The sequence below is a fragment of the Poecilia formosa genome, unplaced genomic scaffold (assembly GCF_000485575.1).
Source record: "Poecilia formosa unplaced genomic scaffold, Poecilia_formosa-5.1.2 Scaffold47, whole genome shotgun sequence".
NCBI lineage: Eukaryota > Metazoa > Chordata > Actinopteri > Cyprinodontiformes > Poeciliidae > Poecilia > Poecilia formosa.
The window spans coordinates 831,397-847,773 of NW_006799986.1; the positions used below are offsets into that span (position 1 = coordinate 831,397).

The 16,377-nt window shown below is 40.1% G+C and overlaps 1 protein-coding gene across 2 annotated transcripts in view; it reads left to right on the forward strand.

Moving 5' to 3' along the window:
* Positions 1-15,809, forward strand: part of tfpia (tissue factor pathway inhibitor a) — a 20,243-nt gene extending 4,434 nt beyond the window's left edge. Inside the window, exons 2-7 of one of the 2 annotated variants that reach the window (XM_007552263.2) lie at positions 5,145-5,348; positions 8,861-9,037; positions 9,463-9,531; positions 10,697-10,753; positions 14,540-14,728; positions 14,811-15,809. In XM_007552263.2, the coding sequence (XP_007552325.1) occupies positions 5,145-5,348; positions 8,861-9,037; positions 9,463-9,531; positions 10,697-10,753; positions 14,540-14,728; positions 14,811-14,878 (764 nt within the window). In that variant the 3' untranslated portion in view covers positions 14,879-15,809. The remainder of the gene's footprint in view (positions 1-5,144; positions 5,349-8,860; positions 9,038-9,462; positions 9,532-10,696; positions 10,754-14,539; positions 14,729-14,810) is intronic. The other variant, XM_016671615.1, reaches the window with a different exon arrangement.
* Positions 15,810-16,377: the final 568 nt, after the last annotated feature.

Sequence of the window (16,377 nt, forward strand, 5' to 3'; positions counted from 1 at the left end):
TAACTGAACCACTTCCTGTTTGTTACTGAACCACTTCCTGTTTGTTACTGAACCACTTCCTGTTTGTTACTGAACCACTTCCTGTTTGTTACTGAACCACTTCCTATTCCAGTTCATTTGAAGCTAATGAGCCAATGTTCTGGTGGTTGCCGTGGTAACAGGTGTTTTCCTCCCTGTTTGATTTTGACGCGTTTCGTTACTGCAGTTTGGTTCTGCTGCAGTTTGGTTCTGCTGCAACTTGGTTATTGGTTCTGCTGCAGCTTGGTTATTGGTTCTGCTGCAGCTTGGTTCTGCTGCAGCTTGGTTCTGCTGAATCCTCCAGCATCTTTGATCTCCTGTTTGGTGTCACCTGATTGGCTCTCTGCTCTGGCTCCAACTCGACGCTCGGATTCAGGCTAATCCTCCAGCTCAACGCCAAACTTCAGCTTTTACTTCAGTTAAAACACGGAAAACGTCTGCAGAGGAAGAAAGGCTCTGCAGACTTTCTGAGTCGCTGCAGAAAGTTGAGGAGGAGAAGACAGGAAGTCCTGAGTCTGACAGATTACAGAGAACAGCGGCGATAAGACGCTCTGCTAAAACACGTTTCAGGCCTCCCGTTTCTGGCTTTACTGACCCGTTGCTGACCCATCAGGCCTTAGAAAGCTGATCTAGTGTTATTATCGTCTCTTTCATTATTATTTATACATGTATTTATTGATTTAATTTTGTCCCTTCTGGGCCTCCATACAGTTGGAGTTAGTTTCAGCAGCTGACAGAAAGCTGGACTGGTGTTTGTTTTGTCCAGATTCTGATTCTGTAAAATGTTCAGAAATCTTTTTATGTTTGAATTTACTTTCAAGTCCAGAGTTTTGTCTCCACATGAACAGTTTATTCACCTAAACGTTGCCGTTTTCCTTTCATTTTTATGGTTTTCTTTGGTTAAACCAAAGTTTTTACAGGCTTTTCGTGTTTATTTGTATGGAGGACTTCCTTGTTTTGGCAGATGGAGCCGTTCTACTTTCTCCCTATGACGCCACGTAGAGCTGCAGGCAAACTTATGTCCACATCCCTGTTTTCCATTTCTGCTTCTGGGCAGAGAAGCAGGCGACGTCTGTCACGTTAAAGGGGTCAGAGGAATATTTTGACCTCCACGGAGGGAGGGCTGAATTATTATGCAACGTAACTGGGAGAATTTTAAAAACAAAACTGGGTCATCATCCGTTTCTACTGGTGGACGGCTGCTGGTTTCAGCTCAGTTTGCAGATTCTTCCCTTCTGCTCAGGTCACGATGGAAGAGAGCGAATCCTAAAGCACTAATCATAAACAGTAGTTCGGTTAAAGCACTATGCTAACAAAGCTAATGCTAAATCATTATGCTAACAAATTATTTAATGGAAGCTAATGCCAAAAGCTCTGTGCCAACAAGGTACTAAGTGCTAGCTAAGAAGTTAGCTACTCCTAAAGCACTAATCAAAAATATTAGCTCTTCTAATGCTACAATGCTATGCTAACATGCTATTTACTGATGCATTGTGAGTACAATGTCTTTTACTTACTTCAAAATAAGAGCATGAATATAAATGTTTCAGCACTTGCAGAATTTCTAGCAGTCGAAAACCCAAAAATTAACTTAGGGGAAGCTAACTTTACTAAGCATTTTTAAAGTTAGCTAAAACAAAAGATTAGCTCTGCTGTTAGCAGCGTTATATCAGTATAATGTATGAATATATCTGAGCCTGTGGGTTTGATTTTAGATGATCCAACCCTGGAAAATTACCAGTGAATGACCAGACTGGTTTTGCTGGTCACCCGTTGCAGAACAGCAGAGTCTGAAACTAACCGACTGATTGACTCACCAGAGCAGAGACTCGGTTGAATCACTGAGACAGAACAGGAGCAGGAGCTCTGCTTCACACTTTCTCCAAGTATCTTCAAAGATTTCCTGTAGCAGTCAGTCTTACAGCGACTCCGAAGAGGCCTCTGATGACACGCTAACAGCTAAATATCTGGGCAACACAGATGAAAACAAATTTACTGAGATAAATGAAAATGTTGTTTTGAGACCATTTTCAAGTAATATAATGCTAATTCTAATGAACATTTAACTGGAAAACATTTTAAATGTCCAAAATAAAACAGCAGAAACAAATAAATCAATTATGGATCTCTGTAAACAAAACTGTCCTTAACAAACGGCTAGTTGAGACCAGAGCAACAGACTGAAAATCATTTATTGTTTAGAGACCTAAAGATGACATCATCAGCTGGTAGCTAACTCTGCTAATCCACCTCCTTTGCTTTTGCAGCTCCTCTGTAAGTGTTGGAGTCAGGAAAACTGAACTTCCTCCTTGTCGCGCTGCATCCTTTCAGATGCTAATCCGTTAAAGTAATACACCTTGTTGCTATGGTTACGGATCACAACACCTATCCAAAGGTGAAAAAGTGAAAAAGAAAGTTTGGTGTGACCACGAAGTGTCGGTCTGTGGGCCAAACGGCGAGTATTGATCGCTGTTCGGTTTCTGCTCCAGTGGAGAAACAGTTAATCAGCTGGTTTAGCTTTTCCTCCGACCACCTGCCTCAACGACAGCCGCTCTTTCAAAATGGACGCCTGGCTCCTCGTTTCCCCGCAGCACCGGGTAGCTCGGCTCAGGGCGGTCCGGTCCACGTTTCCAAAGCTGATTGTTTTTCAGAACCTGCTGGTTGCTGGTTCTGATCCGGTCAGGAACAATCTCTCCATCCGTCCGTCTGTTTTTAGGTTTATTCTTCGTCTTGAGTCTCGGCTGATTTTTCCTGTCCTTGTTTTAGTCCTTCATGTCTCACTTTCCTGATTCCTGATAGTTCACTGTATGTGTGAACAACTAAATATTTAGTTTAAAGATAAATATTTAGCTAGCAAGCTAACTAAATATTTCTCTGTTAGCTGCAGCTAGCTACTGCAGAGCTGAATATGTAGGTTAGCAAACTACACATTTAGCTTCAAACTAAATATTAGAAGTTTAAAGTTAAATATTTAGTTAGTATGCAAAGTAAATATTAACAATTATCTTCAAGTAAATTTGCATATTAAATATTTAGGTCTGAGTGAAATATTAATTTAAAAAAATGTAGCTTGCTAACTAAATATTTGTTAGCAAGCTACACATTTAGATTAAATCTGGATATTTCGAGTTTGACGATAAATATTTTGTCATCAAGCTAAATATTTACAATTATCAGCAAATTAATGTATTTGTTTAGAACTAAATAGTTAACTGGCTCACTAAATATTTATGGCTGAGCTAAATTATAATTTGGAAACAAAATATTTAGCCTGCATTAGCAAGCTAATTATTTAACTTCAAACTACGATGCTAAATGTTTAACTTAAACCAAATACTTACTTACAAAGCTACATTTTATCTCTCAATACTTAATTTAGCTTTGAAAATATCAAACATGCTTAGCAGCAAATAGCAGAGCCTTCAGAGTTTTCCTGTTTCTGAAGTGAAGTTCACTCTGAGGCCTCGTTTCAGTTCATGACTTCATGTTTCATTTCTACTCCTCTGAACTTCCCTCCCCTGCAGAAGAAAACCTCATGGTTTGACCTTTTGACCCCAGTGTAGGGTTACGCCCTTCGCATGAGGCTGAGGGAGTTCAGCAGTAAAATGCTGGGCTCGGCTCTGACTCAGCTGCAGCTCTTTGTTCGCCCAGGGTTCGGCTCTGACGCCTCATAAAGGCATAAATGCAGCAAAACCAACCGGCATGTGAGACGACCAGCAGTAACGAATGGTTCATAAACCGTTACACAACAAACCCCATGTTTCACTGAATCATGTGTTCTGTAATAAAATCGTGTGAAATGAGATTTTAATCAGAAAATTGGCCCCGCTGTCGTGTTTAAGCCAATTATTGTTATCGTTTTTTCATTTAGAGGATTCAGCATGGCCTCATTCCTGCAGAAAACGGAGCCTCTGTTCCTGGCAGACATGTTGGCTCTGTTTCTGTTACTGGGTCGGGCCGGTTCGTGACCTCGGACCCACAGAGGCATTCCCAGATGTTTGGGGTCACGACCCTGCTGGGTGTCAAGAAAAATGGTGTTTAACCGACACATGACTGCAAAATGCTAACGTTAGCTAATATCTGACGCCTCCATCTTGTTTCCATCTGGCGAAGAAGGAAGTTCCTCTCAGCGTCTTCAGAGGTTTTTGTTTCGTTTCCTTCGGTGGTTCTTGGTGCAGCGCCCCCACAGGCCAGGAGGGGAACAGGTTGGTTTGATAAAGTGGCTCAGTTAATATTTAGCTTCAAGCTGAAAGTTTAGCATGAAACTGTGACATTTCTAAATGACTAAATAAGATGGTGAAATTAAAATTAACAGGTTTTTTTCCTCTTGTGATGCACAAAGCCCGTTAAATCCGGAACTTTTCAACCCGGGGAAAACGTGACGCATCAGATTATTTTGAAGTTTCTCTTCCAAATGTTTCCATTCTGTGTGTTTTGACTTCACGCCCCTGATGAACATGTTGGGAAACTCTTTCTGCACTGTTAAACGCAGAGGTGTGTTTTTAAACGGTGAGCAGCTCGTGATGAAGCTGCTTTGAGGGACAGATAACGGCCGGCTGATCGGATCGGATCCAGAGATCAAACCGGATTTCATATCAGCCTGATTATCAGCCTGTGTGGAGAAGAAACGATTCACTGCAGCTCAGCGTGTCTCTGCAGGCTACAAGGGTTTCACTTCCAGCTCTGGTCTAAACAAATAAACCAACAACTGCAGGCAAAGGTCACTGCAGCTCTGCAGGAGGACAGAAAGCTGGAGTCGTTTCTCATCCTCAGGTTCTGACCTGATTTCTTCCTCTGCAGAAATTATTATTAAACTGTTTTTAAAGCTGCAGCAACTTTTACAGAAAATATTTATTGAAACTGTGACAGTTTGGCATGAGACAGACAACATGAGGAAAACCGTCTTCTCCCAGTGGTAACAACCAATCAGAGCTGGGAGGCGGGTCTTAGTGCCGCCAATCACCTTCTGTTTCTGAATGCTGATGCTAGTTAGCATAGCCACTCATGACAACGGATTAACGGTTTTCCTGTTTGTCCTCCGTTAGCCTAAACCAAAGTTAAAAGCTAATGCTAACCGCTAAAGTTAAACTGTTTTTTTAAAGTTTGTCGTTTCTTCCTCTGGGCAGGTCATGGCGGCCATCATAGCCCCATCATCTTTAACGATTTCTGCGCCATGAAAGACGAGTCGGGGCCGTGCAAGGCCATCAAGGAACGCTTCTTCTTCGACGTTAACACTGGGACCTGCGAGCGCTTCGAATACGGCGGCTGCAGCGGAAACGCCAACAACTTCGAGACAATGGAGGAATGTGAGGAGGCGTGCGTCTTCTCAGGTGGGACAGAAATATAAAAACTTCTCAGGTTTAAACGACGTCTGTTTGTTTTATCTCCTGCTCCTTTCCCAGCTGCATCCACTCACCTGTAATTAGCTCATTTCCCTTTTTGCTGTTGTTTTATTCATCATTTTTCACCGCCAACCTCCTGCGTTTTGGTCCGATCGTACCGCGCCCATCATCACATATGTGATGTTTTTATGATAGTATAATCTCTCACATCATGGATTTTATCACCACCTTGGGCAGAAAAGGTTATTTTATAACGAGCAGCGAACGCAGATCTCTGCCAGCTCTGATTTCTCAACAGTTTTGCTGAAGGCTATAACTTCTGTTGAAAGCAGTTCGCTGATACTTGGCTCTAAAACAGAGATAAATAAAAGACGATTTCATCATAATTCACGACGGTGCTTGAACATTTATTACATTTAAACAGTGGTGAACACTGCTAGCCAAAGCGTTAGCTGAACCAACCCTGGAACAGGCATAATAAACATTAACTCTGCTAAAGCTAAAGTGCTAAATCAGCATGGTTTTCAACAGAAGCTAATGCTGAACCACTAAATGTAACTATTTATAGCAGTGGCTACCACCAAGCAAGAGGACAGGAAACAGAACTCCATCCCCTTCAAAATAAGAGCACAGATATAAACTTCTCACTACTTGAGGGATTATTAACTAAAATATTAGCATGTGAAACTTTACTCAACTGAAAGTTTGAAACAGCCACATAAAGTAGTGGTTTAGAACGAGCTAGGGGATGCTAATGGTGCTTAAAATGTTCAAAGTTAGAAAAATGCTAACATGCTAAATGAATATTAGCTCTATTATTATTAGTGCATTAATTAATTTAATTTTAAACAACAAATTAAAAGGAGTAAATCCCTTCTCTTCCTTTTTAGCTTGATCTTTATGAGAACAAACACTTTAACAACACACATCATGATGCTGCCACCACCAAACCTGGCAACCTTTAGCAGCTCAGCTGTGTTTTAGCCTCTTTCATATGATAAGGAGTGTAAATGTCAGTCAGTAAAAACACGCAGCCTGCTGGATCGTGAAGGTGGAGGCAGCGGTTTGTTCTGGTTCTGCTTTCTGAGTCCCAGATGGAAAGTTTTGCTCACCTGTTCTCCTCCCATTCCTGCTGAAAGCCACAAGTTGGAGCACGCACCTGCGATATCTCAGCGTTTCTTTGGCCTGCATGGCGTGACTGAGCTTCATGGGTACAGCGAGGCCACAACAAAAGATCCGGATCCATTTCAACACTTTCTCCAGCCGTAAACATGAAATCTGATGAAGCTGCAATCTGCCTCAACAACTTTGTGCTCATTTTTGATTTTCTGCACATTGTTTTGTGGAGTTTTATTTCTTTACTCATCTACCTGTAATCACCTTTCAGTGAATTTTCTCCTGATTTGTCAGATCCACCAGTTTTCCTCCTCATGTCCACTGATCTTTATGCTAGCTTGTTAGCACCGGAACACAGTGCTTGCAGAAGAAAACCTCATGGAACTCAGTCGGATGTGATGATTGTCAAAGTGTCACGTTGACGTCCCCATTTACCCTGAATTATGATGTTGATGCGCCGTAATTCAGCACCAGAAGAAGACAGACGTTGTAAATCTGGACCTAAACAGTAGCTACATTTCCACCAGTCCAAAAATTAGCAAATTCAACTTTTGAAATGTCAGAAAAAAAAGAAAAGAGGGAAATTGAAACGGTTTCTTACCCAGCAGGCTGTTGCTAGGCAACCGAAGGGTGAGAGAGTGAGTTGATAAAACTCACCAAACCTTCAACTTGATAAAACAACAAGAACAAATCAGATTTTCCCTTCAGAAGTGCAGAGAATGGAGCCAGAAAGTTAACATTTTTATCTAAAAATAAGAAATATTCTCATTTTTAATGTCATTTTTAAGGCAAAATCTAAAGTTTCTTTTATATATGAAGTTTATTCGTCTACAGCCCATATTCTACTCAGAAAAAGTTCAGGATATTTGGCTTTCAGGTGAAATTTGTGGAAAAAAATCAAGAGAATCAGAGAAACGGTGCCTGGCCCGTTTATTGGAGTAGACATTTCGCCCCCTAGTGGCCGCTGTTGGTCTCACACCCTAACTTCATGTATGTTTTGCTGTCTGATGTAAATAAAATCCTTTATAAAGTTGTAAATCACGTGAAGCATCAGGTGAAGAGCTTTAGCTGTCCTCGTTTCTCTGCAGATCAAAATGGCCCAAACAATCCCGGTATTCAGATTAAACGGATTGTTTTCTGTCATCCTGCAGTAATCCGGACTCCTCCGCGCTGATTGGCTGTCAGACGCAGGTTTTCTCTGGGGAGCCGCTACCTGCTGTCGTCTCCGCGCAGCGTTAGCGCCAAGCTGACAGATAATTCCTCCACAGCTTCAACAGATAATAACGTTTTCTGAATTATTCATCGGCGCGTTGCTCTGGAGAAAGAGCACAATGCTGCAGTCTTCTCACACATCTGTTTGCCCGGAGCTTTGAGCCAAAGTCACCTCATGAAATGCATTTTACAGCGATAGCGTTGTAATGACGGCCGGCCCTCGGCGGAGGGCGGCTGTTAAACAGATTAGCAAACAGAAGGTGTGCAGATGTGATGCATTCATGGACGGTTGGCTCACAGAGACTTCAGTTTGGCAGAAGCTGAATTCTTCTTCTGCCGTCTTGATTGATGAATAACTCTCTGCGGTCCAGAGGAGAGCCTAAAACAACTACGGGGTCCAACCAAGTATTTACATAAATTCATCAGCACCTCTGCTGCTTTCCTGAAAGGTAAAAGTTTACTCTGACATTTCTTTCTTTAAACACTTTGGGAAAACGCCGTGGCTGGCAGCGTCGGCAAAACGTTACCAAAACACTAATCATACGCTTTACCTCTGCTAATGCTATACCAACATTTAGCTAATGCTAACGTGCTAACGTCAAACCTGGTGAGTAGAAGGAGCCGCTAACTAAAACATTAGCTGTACTGTTTTCAGAGAGCTAAACAAAAGAACTCGTTATAAAAACTAGATCTGTTAGCACCAAACACTGTTCCAGCATGGCAGTTAGCAGAAGCTAATGCTAAAGTGCTGCATTCAACCATTTGGAGTAGAAGACATGACTTCCCTAACCCTAAAACACTAATCATAAACATTACCTCTGCTAATGCTAAAGCAATACATCACCATGATATTTAGCAAAAGCTAATGCTAAACTCAGCATTGAGTAGAAGGAGCCGTTAGCTGAACCGTTAGCTGCTCTAGATTTGCTGGGGTTTTAATAACCAAACAGAATATAGATTTTGCGATTATAATTAATGTTGTGACGTCCCCCCCCTCCCCCCATCCCTCCCGGGCTGCTGGAGGATTGGACAGCTTTGAACTACATGATGATGTCATAGTTTTGTAAGTTTCTGATTGGTTCAGCTGAACCTCAGAGGTCACCTCACCATGTTGGAGCTAAAGTCAGTCTGTGCTTCCTGCTGCTGACGTCTCTCTGTTGTGTCTTTGTCAGACGATAAGAACCCGTGTCACCTGCCGGAGGCCCCGGGCCCCTGCCGAGGTTTGGTGAGGCGCTTCTTCTTCGACAGCCAGACTCAGCAGTGCAGACATTTCTACTACGGCGGCTGCTTCGGCAACGCCAACAACTTCAGGAGCATGGCCGACTGCCAGGCGAAATGCCTCAACCCAGGTCAGCATCGCTGCGTCCTAGTCAAAGCATCGGTTTGTGGCCTGCAGCTGCAGAATGTGAATGAGGAACGTTGTTTCTGTCCTTTACCTCGAAGCATCGACCGCATTTCAGAGAAGCGGCGTAATCAAAACAGCTCAACCTCAGATAATTAACTTTGTGATGAATTCTCAGCTGAGCATGAAATCACTTTTCATTTTGATTTAAATCGTTTTAACTGACCGGAGCGACTCAATTACGCTCAGCTTGCAGGCAGAAGTAATGTGGGAGCTGAGATTGTCAGGAAATAAGAGAAGAAGCAACTATTTCACTCTGCGATGCGTAGAAAAATCAACTAGTCTTAAACATTCTGGCTGTTTTATAAGATGATGAACTTTAATGATGAAAATAGTTTCCTTTCCTTTTTGCTTCTTGTTTTGGTTTTACAGACGAACCTGCGGCTGCGGCAGACGTCCATGTGAGGAAACCCGCCGTGACCCGTCCAACCATCGCAGCAGGTAGCAACCAGCGTTTTTATGAACATAATATTTACTTTTCAAATTTACAATTTGTGTCTACAATAATTAGAATATTGGACAAAAGTTGTAGCACATTCATAAAAAGTTAAGTGGAAGGAAAAAGTGTGTGCTAAACGTCAAAGTTAGCAGAAGCGCTAACTTGTTACTGGTTTTAGAAAGAAAACCATATATATTATACAGACATTATAAACATTATAGCAAACACACAGGAAGTTGAGTGGAAGGAAAAAATATGTGCTAAATAGTTTCAAAGTTAGCAAAAAATGCTAATTCCTCATTTAGAAAGATAACTTATATATTCCATAGATTTAAAATTAGCATATTGGTAAATTAGTGGATGTTTTTCTTCCACTTCCTAGATGATGATGTCATGCTGCTGCAAGCTTCTGATAGGTTCATTCACAACAGCTGGGAAGAATGAGCATGATTAGCTTAGCATACCAGGAGGGATGGTAGAAGCTAACTTAACTTAGTTCAGCTTTCTTCTTCCTAGAGTTATCGTCTCACCATGTGAATTCCTGCAGTTTTGAGGTCTAGCTTGTCGTTTGTAAAGTGGGCTGATTAACGCTGCTTTCATTGAACTTTAAAAAGGACGAATCATAAAATCCATGGAGGTGAAATGAAGTCTCAGAGTTTTATGAAGCAACTCAGCTGTGTTTCAGACTGTGTTCAGTTTTCAGCAGATGATTTATTCTCAGCTGTCTGAGCCTTTAAACATTGACGTTTCCTCCTGCCCTGAAATTCTCCACCTGTTCACATAAATCTCCTTCATCTGCAACTTTTCAGCGCCGGCCTCCTGAGGCAACGTTTACAGCATCGCCAGGCAATATGGGCATTTTAAGGAGGCCAATAATGGCTTCATTTGCATATCAGTGAGCCGTCTGATTAATTTAAAAACTTCATTCCCTGAATTTAAATCTGAAGTTTCTATAAATATATTTCAACTCTGCGGTTTTTGCACCTTTTAGGAGCTAATTTACACTTTCAGGAAAATACATTCATAATGTTTGTTTACGTAAAGAAATAAAACTCGTGTTAAAGATAAACGTAAAAACAGGTTATCTTCCTGTCACATCATGTCCTTATAAATGTTTTCATAGCAGCCAGTAAAGAGAAGATGCTTTAATAAATGTTGGTTTTGCAGAGGAGCTGACTGTGAGCGAACCGCAGGTGCAGCTGAACGCCTCCGACTCACAAAGAGGTAAAAAACCGTTTCATTATTTCCACAAAGGAAAATATTTCATATTTAATGAGTTTAAACTCGTCATGTTCTAATTATTTCATCATTAAAACAATTAGCTGATGCTTGACTCTGATTCTGCTGCTGTTTCTGTGAAACATGCAGACAACTTTTTAAAGTAAATAATTAATATTCATACTGTCCTGCTATGGGGTGCGTTTGATTTATCTGTGACTGTCGCTAGCTGAACTTTACGATGAGGAACATAAACGCCTCTCAAACCAAATCACATGACTAAAACCCTTCAAAACAAAAGCTCTTAATGTTTTTATCAGCAATTCAATATTAACAGAAGTGAAATTATTTCATTTTGTATTTTTTTAACATAAATTTTAACATAAAAATTTTAAATTCTCAAGCTGCTGGACTTCAGCTGCAGCTGAGATTCTTATCAGAAATAAAACGTCAAAATAGAACAAAGTGAAGAAAGTTAACACCAGTGTTAGCATGATGCTAACAGAAACATTAGCATGATGCTAACAGCAATGTTAGCATCATGCTAACAGCAACGTTAGCATAATGCCTCCACTAACAGAATAGTATTGGAATAATGGCAGCAATAAGATTAGCATAATATTAGCATTATTATTAGTATTATGCCAACAGCAACAATAACATTATGCTAACAGTATCATTAGCATGTTGGTAAATCACAGCAAATGCCTGTTGGACTTCAATGAATGAAAAACTTCAATAATAAAATGGAAACTTTCTCTGTTGGAGATAAAATTGGTCAACAGGCTCCACAGCGCCTCCTGTTTGTCAGTAGAGGTCGGATAAAGTTGTTTCAGCAGAACAAAGCTATAAAAAAGACGTTTTCATTTTGGCAAAAATTTTAAATGGGTGGAAACAATTGGAGAGTTATTTCCCTGGTTGTTGGTGCAACTATCACCATGTTTCTGGCCGACATGTTGACCCACATGCAGAATCAGACCCAGAACCCGACCAAACACACAAACCGGAGGAGAACTGAGCACCCATTAAACCTCACCCAACTCTAACAGAACATTTCCCCGTTAGCTGGTTTAAACGGTTTGACGTTTAAACGGTGAAAACTCGATGGCACATGGTTGGCAGCTGGTTGGACTGGGGGTCAAAGGTCAGAACCAGAGCGTCTCAGTGCCCCCAGTTAGTTATGAGGGAGCATATTTCACATTTCCTGGCTGTTTGGTGTCGCGGCTGCAGAGCGCAGGGGGAACCGACTCCGGCTCCTTTAACTCAGAGAGACAGTTATTGCTCAAAAAAATCAATTTCACTCTGGTCAGAGAAAAATAGTGAGGAAAAGGTTCAGGTGGATCTGGCTCCCAGTTTCAGCTCCTGGTTATTAAGTCGAGTTTACCTGCCAGGCAGTTTACAGTGCTCCACACGCTAAGACACAATGAACGGCACAATGCAAATAAACGGAGAATCAATGAAAAGTTCCAAACCAAGTCAGAACTAATCAATATTTAAAGTACTCTTAATCAAAGGCAACAAGAAATGAGTTTTAGCCTTAGCATTTTAGCTAAATAGAGCTAATACACTAATGTTTAGTAAGTCAGTGTTAGCATGCTACTGATAATCCACAGTGATGATTGTTGTAATGAAGAAGTTAAGCTAATATTAGCATTTTAGCTTATTTAGATTTAAAAGCTAAGCTTAGCATGCTAAGTGGATTAACTTGATGTCAACATGCTAGAAATAACACCATACAAATAGCACCATTCAGTCTAAAATGAGCATTTTAGCTCATCTTGGTATAACAGCTAATCTTAGCATACTGAATGAAGTGAGTCAATGTTAGCATGACAGTGATAGCCATAGAGCTATCTCTGTCATTAACGTAGCATTAGCATTTTTGCTAATTTTAGCTTGTACACTGTTGGTTACATACTAGATGAAGTACGTTACACAACTTCAACATGCTACTGATAGCATTTTGGCTAATCTTAGCATTTTAGGTCATGTTTTCATACTTATTGAAGTAAGTTAATGTTAGTCAACATGCTAGTGATAACCAACATACTCATGGTAGCAATTACGCTAACACTTGCAGTTTAGCTAACTTTGCTTTAAAAGCTATTGACATCCTGGTAGCTAACCTTAGCATTTGGCTAATTCTGGACATTATGGAGCAAAAACAAACACAAACTACCTTTTGTTTTAAGCCGTTCAGGCTCTGATTCTGCAGGATGAAACTCGGCAACAAACCCGATTCTGGCCAGAGGAGGCCCTTCGACAGGCCTCCTCCAGGTTTCCCAGAAGTTTTCTAGCATTTTACTCAACATTTTATTGAGTAAAATGTTATTTTACTCAATAACAACATTATTGCTAAATAGCATTTCAGGTCCGTAAACTTTAAATTTCAAACCACAAAGATTGAAACACAAACAGGACGATGCAGATGAGGCAGACACAACCAGAGGCGTAACAGTGACACCTTGTGGCTAAATGGAGGAACAGTTTTAGATAAAACAGATAGATAGATAGATAGATAGATAGATAGATAGATAGATAGATAGATAGATAGATGTAATTTATCCTCCTCTTTTAAAGAATCTACTAAAACAGAGATATACCCACTTCTTTCCTTCGATGCTTTAAATCAATATTTTCTGCTTTTGCAGGAACAAAACGAGCCACTTAAAGCACAAAGTGTTAAAAATCAGCTGCAGCAACAGAGAAAGGTCATAGATAACGCTGTGCAGAAATACAGTCAATGCAGTGGTGATAAACTATATAAAAACTCTTCATCCCAGAGAGCAGAGCAGATTTATTTTACCACAACAGAGCTGTCAGCGCAGACTAGCAGGAACCAAGACTTATAGTTGAGTGGAAGGAAGATCAATCAGCGAGGGAACAAAGAGACACAGGAGGAAAGATTAACAGCCAGAACTTCAGCTGCAGGTAGAAACTGCCTGAGATGTGAGTTACAGACACTTTATACGAAAATAAATCCACTGAAATTCTGTATATGATTGTACAACAAGCAGTTTGAGATTTACTATTAAAACAATAATCAAAGTGACTCCACAGAAAAAAAACAATAATCAAAGTGACTCCACAGAAACTGCTTTTTGAATATTTGTGTTGTAGCATTAAGGAAATAAAACAGAAACTTATTTGCACTCAGACAAAATTAACATGTTTACATATTTTTGTTTCTGATCATCATGAAGTAAATAATAGAATTGAAAAAAGTCCAGGTTTTAGTGTCAGGCTTCAGTTAATTATTAATGTTATATTTTCAGACATATGTATGTTTTCATGCTGCCTGCTCCAAGTTATTTTTTTATTCCAGAAGTTATTTTTCTCACCAAGTCGACCTCAAATTCCAAAATGGCTGCCATGTGTTTAAAACTCACTGATATGTAAATAAAAAACATCCTGATGGCGTCAAATCAGCCGACATCAGATCACCAAGTCTCTACTGTCAATAAAGAAGCACAAAGAAACAACATGAGACACGGGAAGAGCTGCGGCTAAAACTAAATGTTTTAGCTTCAAGCTAAATACCTAGTTTGTTTGCTAAATATTTAGCCTAACTGATTTGTCCATCTCTTTATTCAGTTAGCAAGTTAAATGTTTAGTTTGTATTTTTGCTTCAACAACATATTTAGCTTGAAACGATGACATTTACAAATGAATCCTCTCTTTATTTCCTCTTATAACCCAAATTATTTCTGATAATCTGATTAACACGTGGCTGCACCTTCATGCTGCTGCCAGTGGAGGCGCCGTTCCTCTGACTGTCTGCCTGTTTTCCAGACTTCAGCGCCTCAGAGATCTGCTTCAGCCCCATCGATCACGGCAGCTGCAGCGACGCCGTCAAGCGGTTCGCCTTCAACCCGGCAACCAAGCGCTGCCAGTCGTTCACCTACAGCGGCTGCGGCGGGAACCAGAACAACTTCCTGAGCCGCAAACATTGCTACCACAAATGCATCAAAGGCCATAAGGGTAAAGACTCCAAACACACAGAGACGAAGCACGCTGCCGCCGCCGCGCTGCTCCTCATCTTCACGGCTTGGTTCTGTTTCAGGCTCCAGGAATGGGATGATCCGAATAAGGAAGAAAAACATCAACAGCATCGTGAACCGCGGGGACTGAACGCCGCGCCCTGCGGGACGCCGCTCCTCTTCCATACATGTATTTATCTCTGTATTATAGCTTCTACTCTGTTTCTTCAGAAAATCTCTTTTTTTAATAGTGAGCTGTTTATTTTTGATTCATTATGATGACAATTCTGTGCACAAGTCTTGAGTCACTCCTCAGATTGTTTCAGGAAACAAGAGGCGGTTTAAAACTTTAGCACAGAAGCAAAATAGAAACATAAACTTCCTTCTGATCTGATGTGACATTAACACATTTCTTTTTTTATTTCTAAACTTCGAGTTTTCAGTATCGGCCCTAAAAGTCTAAAATCGTAAAGTAAAATAAGTTTCTGAATTGGTTAAATAAAGACCCAGAATGCCATAAGAGTGTGGAAACAGCAAAGACTGATGGGAAATATTTAAAGCCTGCTCATTTGACTCTTCTCGTTTTTATCTGCAATAATATTAAAGTTTCTATAAAAAACTAGAATAACATAAAGAGATTTAAAACAGTTGAAGTTTTATTTATGGTATCTTTGCTCTAAATTGTGAAAACATTCAGCTGCAACCAAAAAGAGTTAAAAATATTTTGTTTTATGTTTAAGAAAAAAGCTGAACCGATTCAACTTTATTACACAAAGTTGTAATAATCTGTAAAAATCCTGAAGAAAACTTTTTTTTTGCTTATTTATGCTGATGAATATTAAATCTGTATAGGAAAACATTCCGGTTCTGCCTTCATTTTGCATGAATTATTCATCCTGTTTGAGTTTTTGTGGATTGTTTTGTTGGTATGAAGCTTTTAAGCTGCAGATTTTGTTCTTTTATTTGTTGAAATATTTTCCTCTGCTTCATATTTCGGTCTCTGGATATCAGCTGTTTGTGTCTGCAGTTACTGATCGCTGTAAATTGATTCATTTATTGATTAAACGAACCCCAGAAACTCTTTTTTTAGTCATTATTATCCGTCACCGCAGCGGAGTGAACACCAGGGGGCGCCGTTGCATTAAATGCTCCATTCAGAGCCGCCAGACTGGAAAACATTCAGCGAACTAAGAGCCATTTCTCATCTTCCTGTTGAGATAAAGCGTTTTGTTTCTCAGTGTTTTGTTGCTAACGTGATCCGGAGGATCATCTTCCTCTGTGTGTCTAATAAATAAGACATAAAACAATTAATAAGAGTTTATTAATGACTTTATGGAGTAAAAATCAACATCTGTTACTATCATTTCCATCGAATGCATGAAACATCTGGATGCTGCTTTTTCAACCATCTCCAGCGTAAAGTACTTTAGAAACTGCATTTAGTATAATTATGATTTACTTCAAGGCCTTTTTCCATATTTAATGTATTTTTTAATATTTATCTAGACGTTTTGAGATCCCTGCTGCTCCTGTCTTTACTTTAAGACTCATTTCTCTTTTTTCCTACAGATTTTTATGGATTGATTATGAAGTATTGATAAAGTCAGGAGATAAAACTGGTTTAAAATGAGTGAAAACTCCATTAAATAC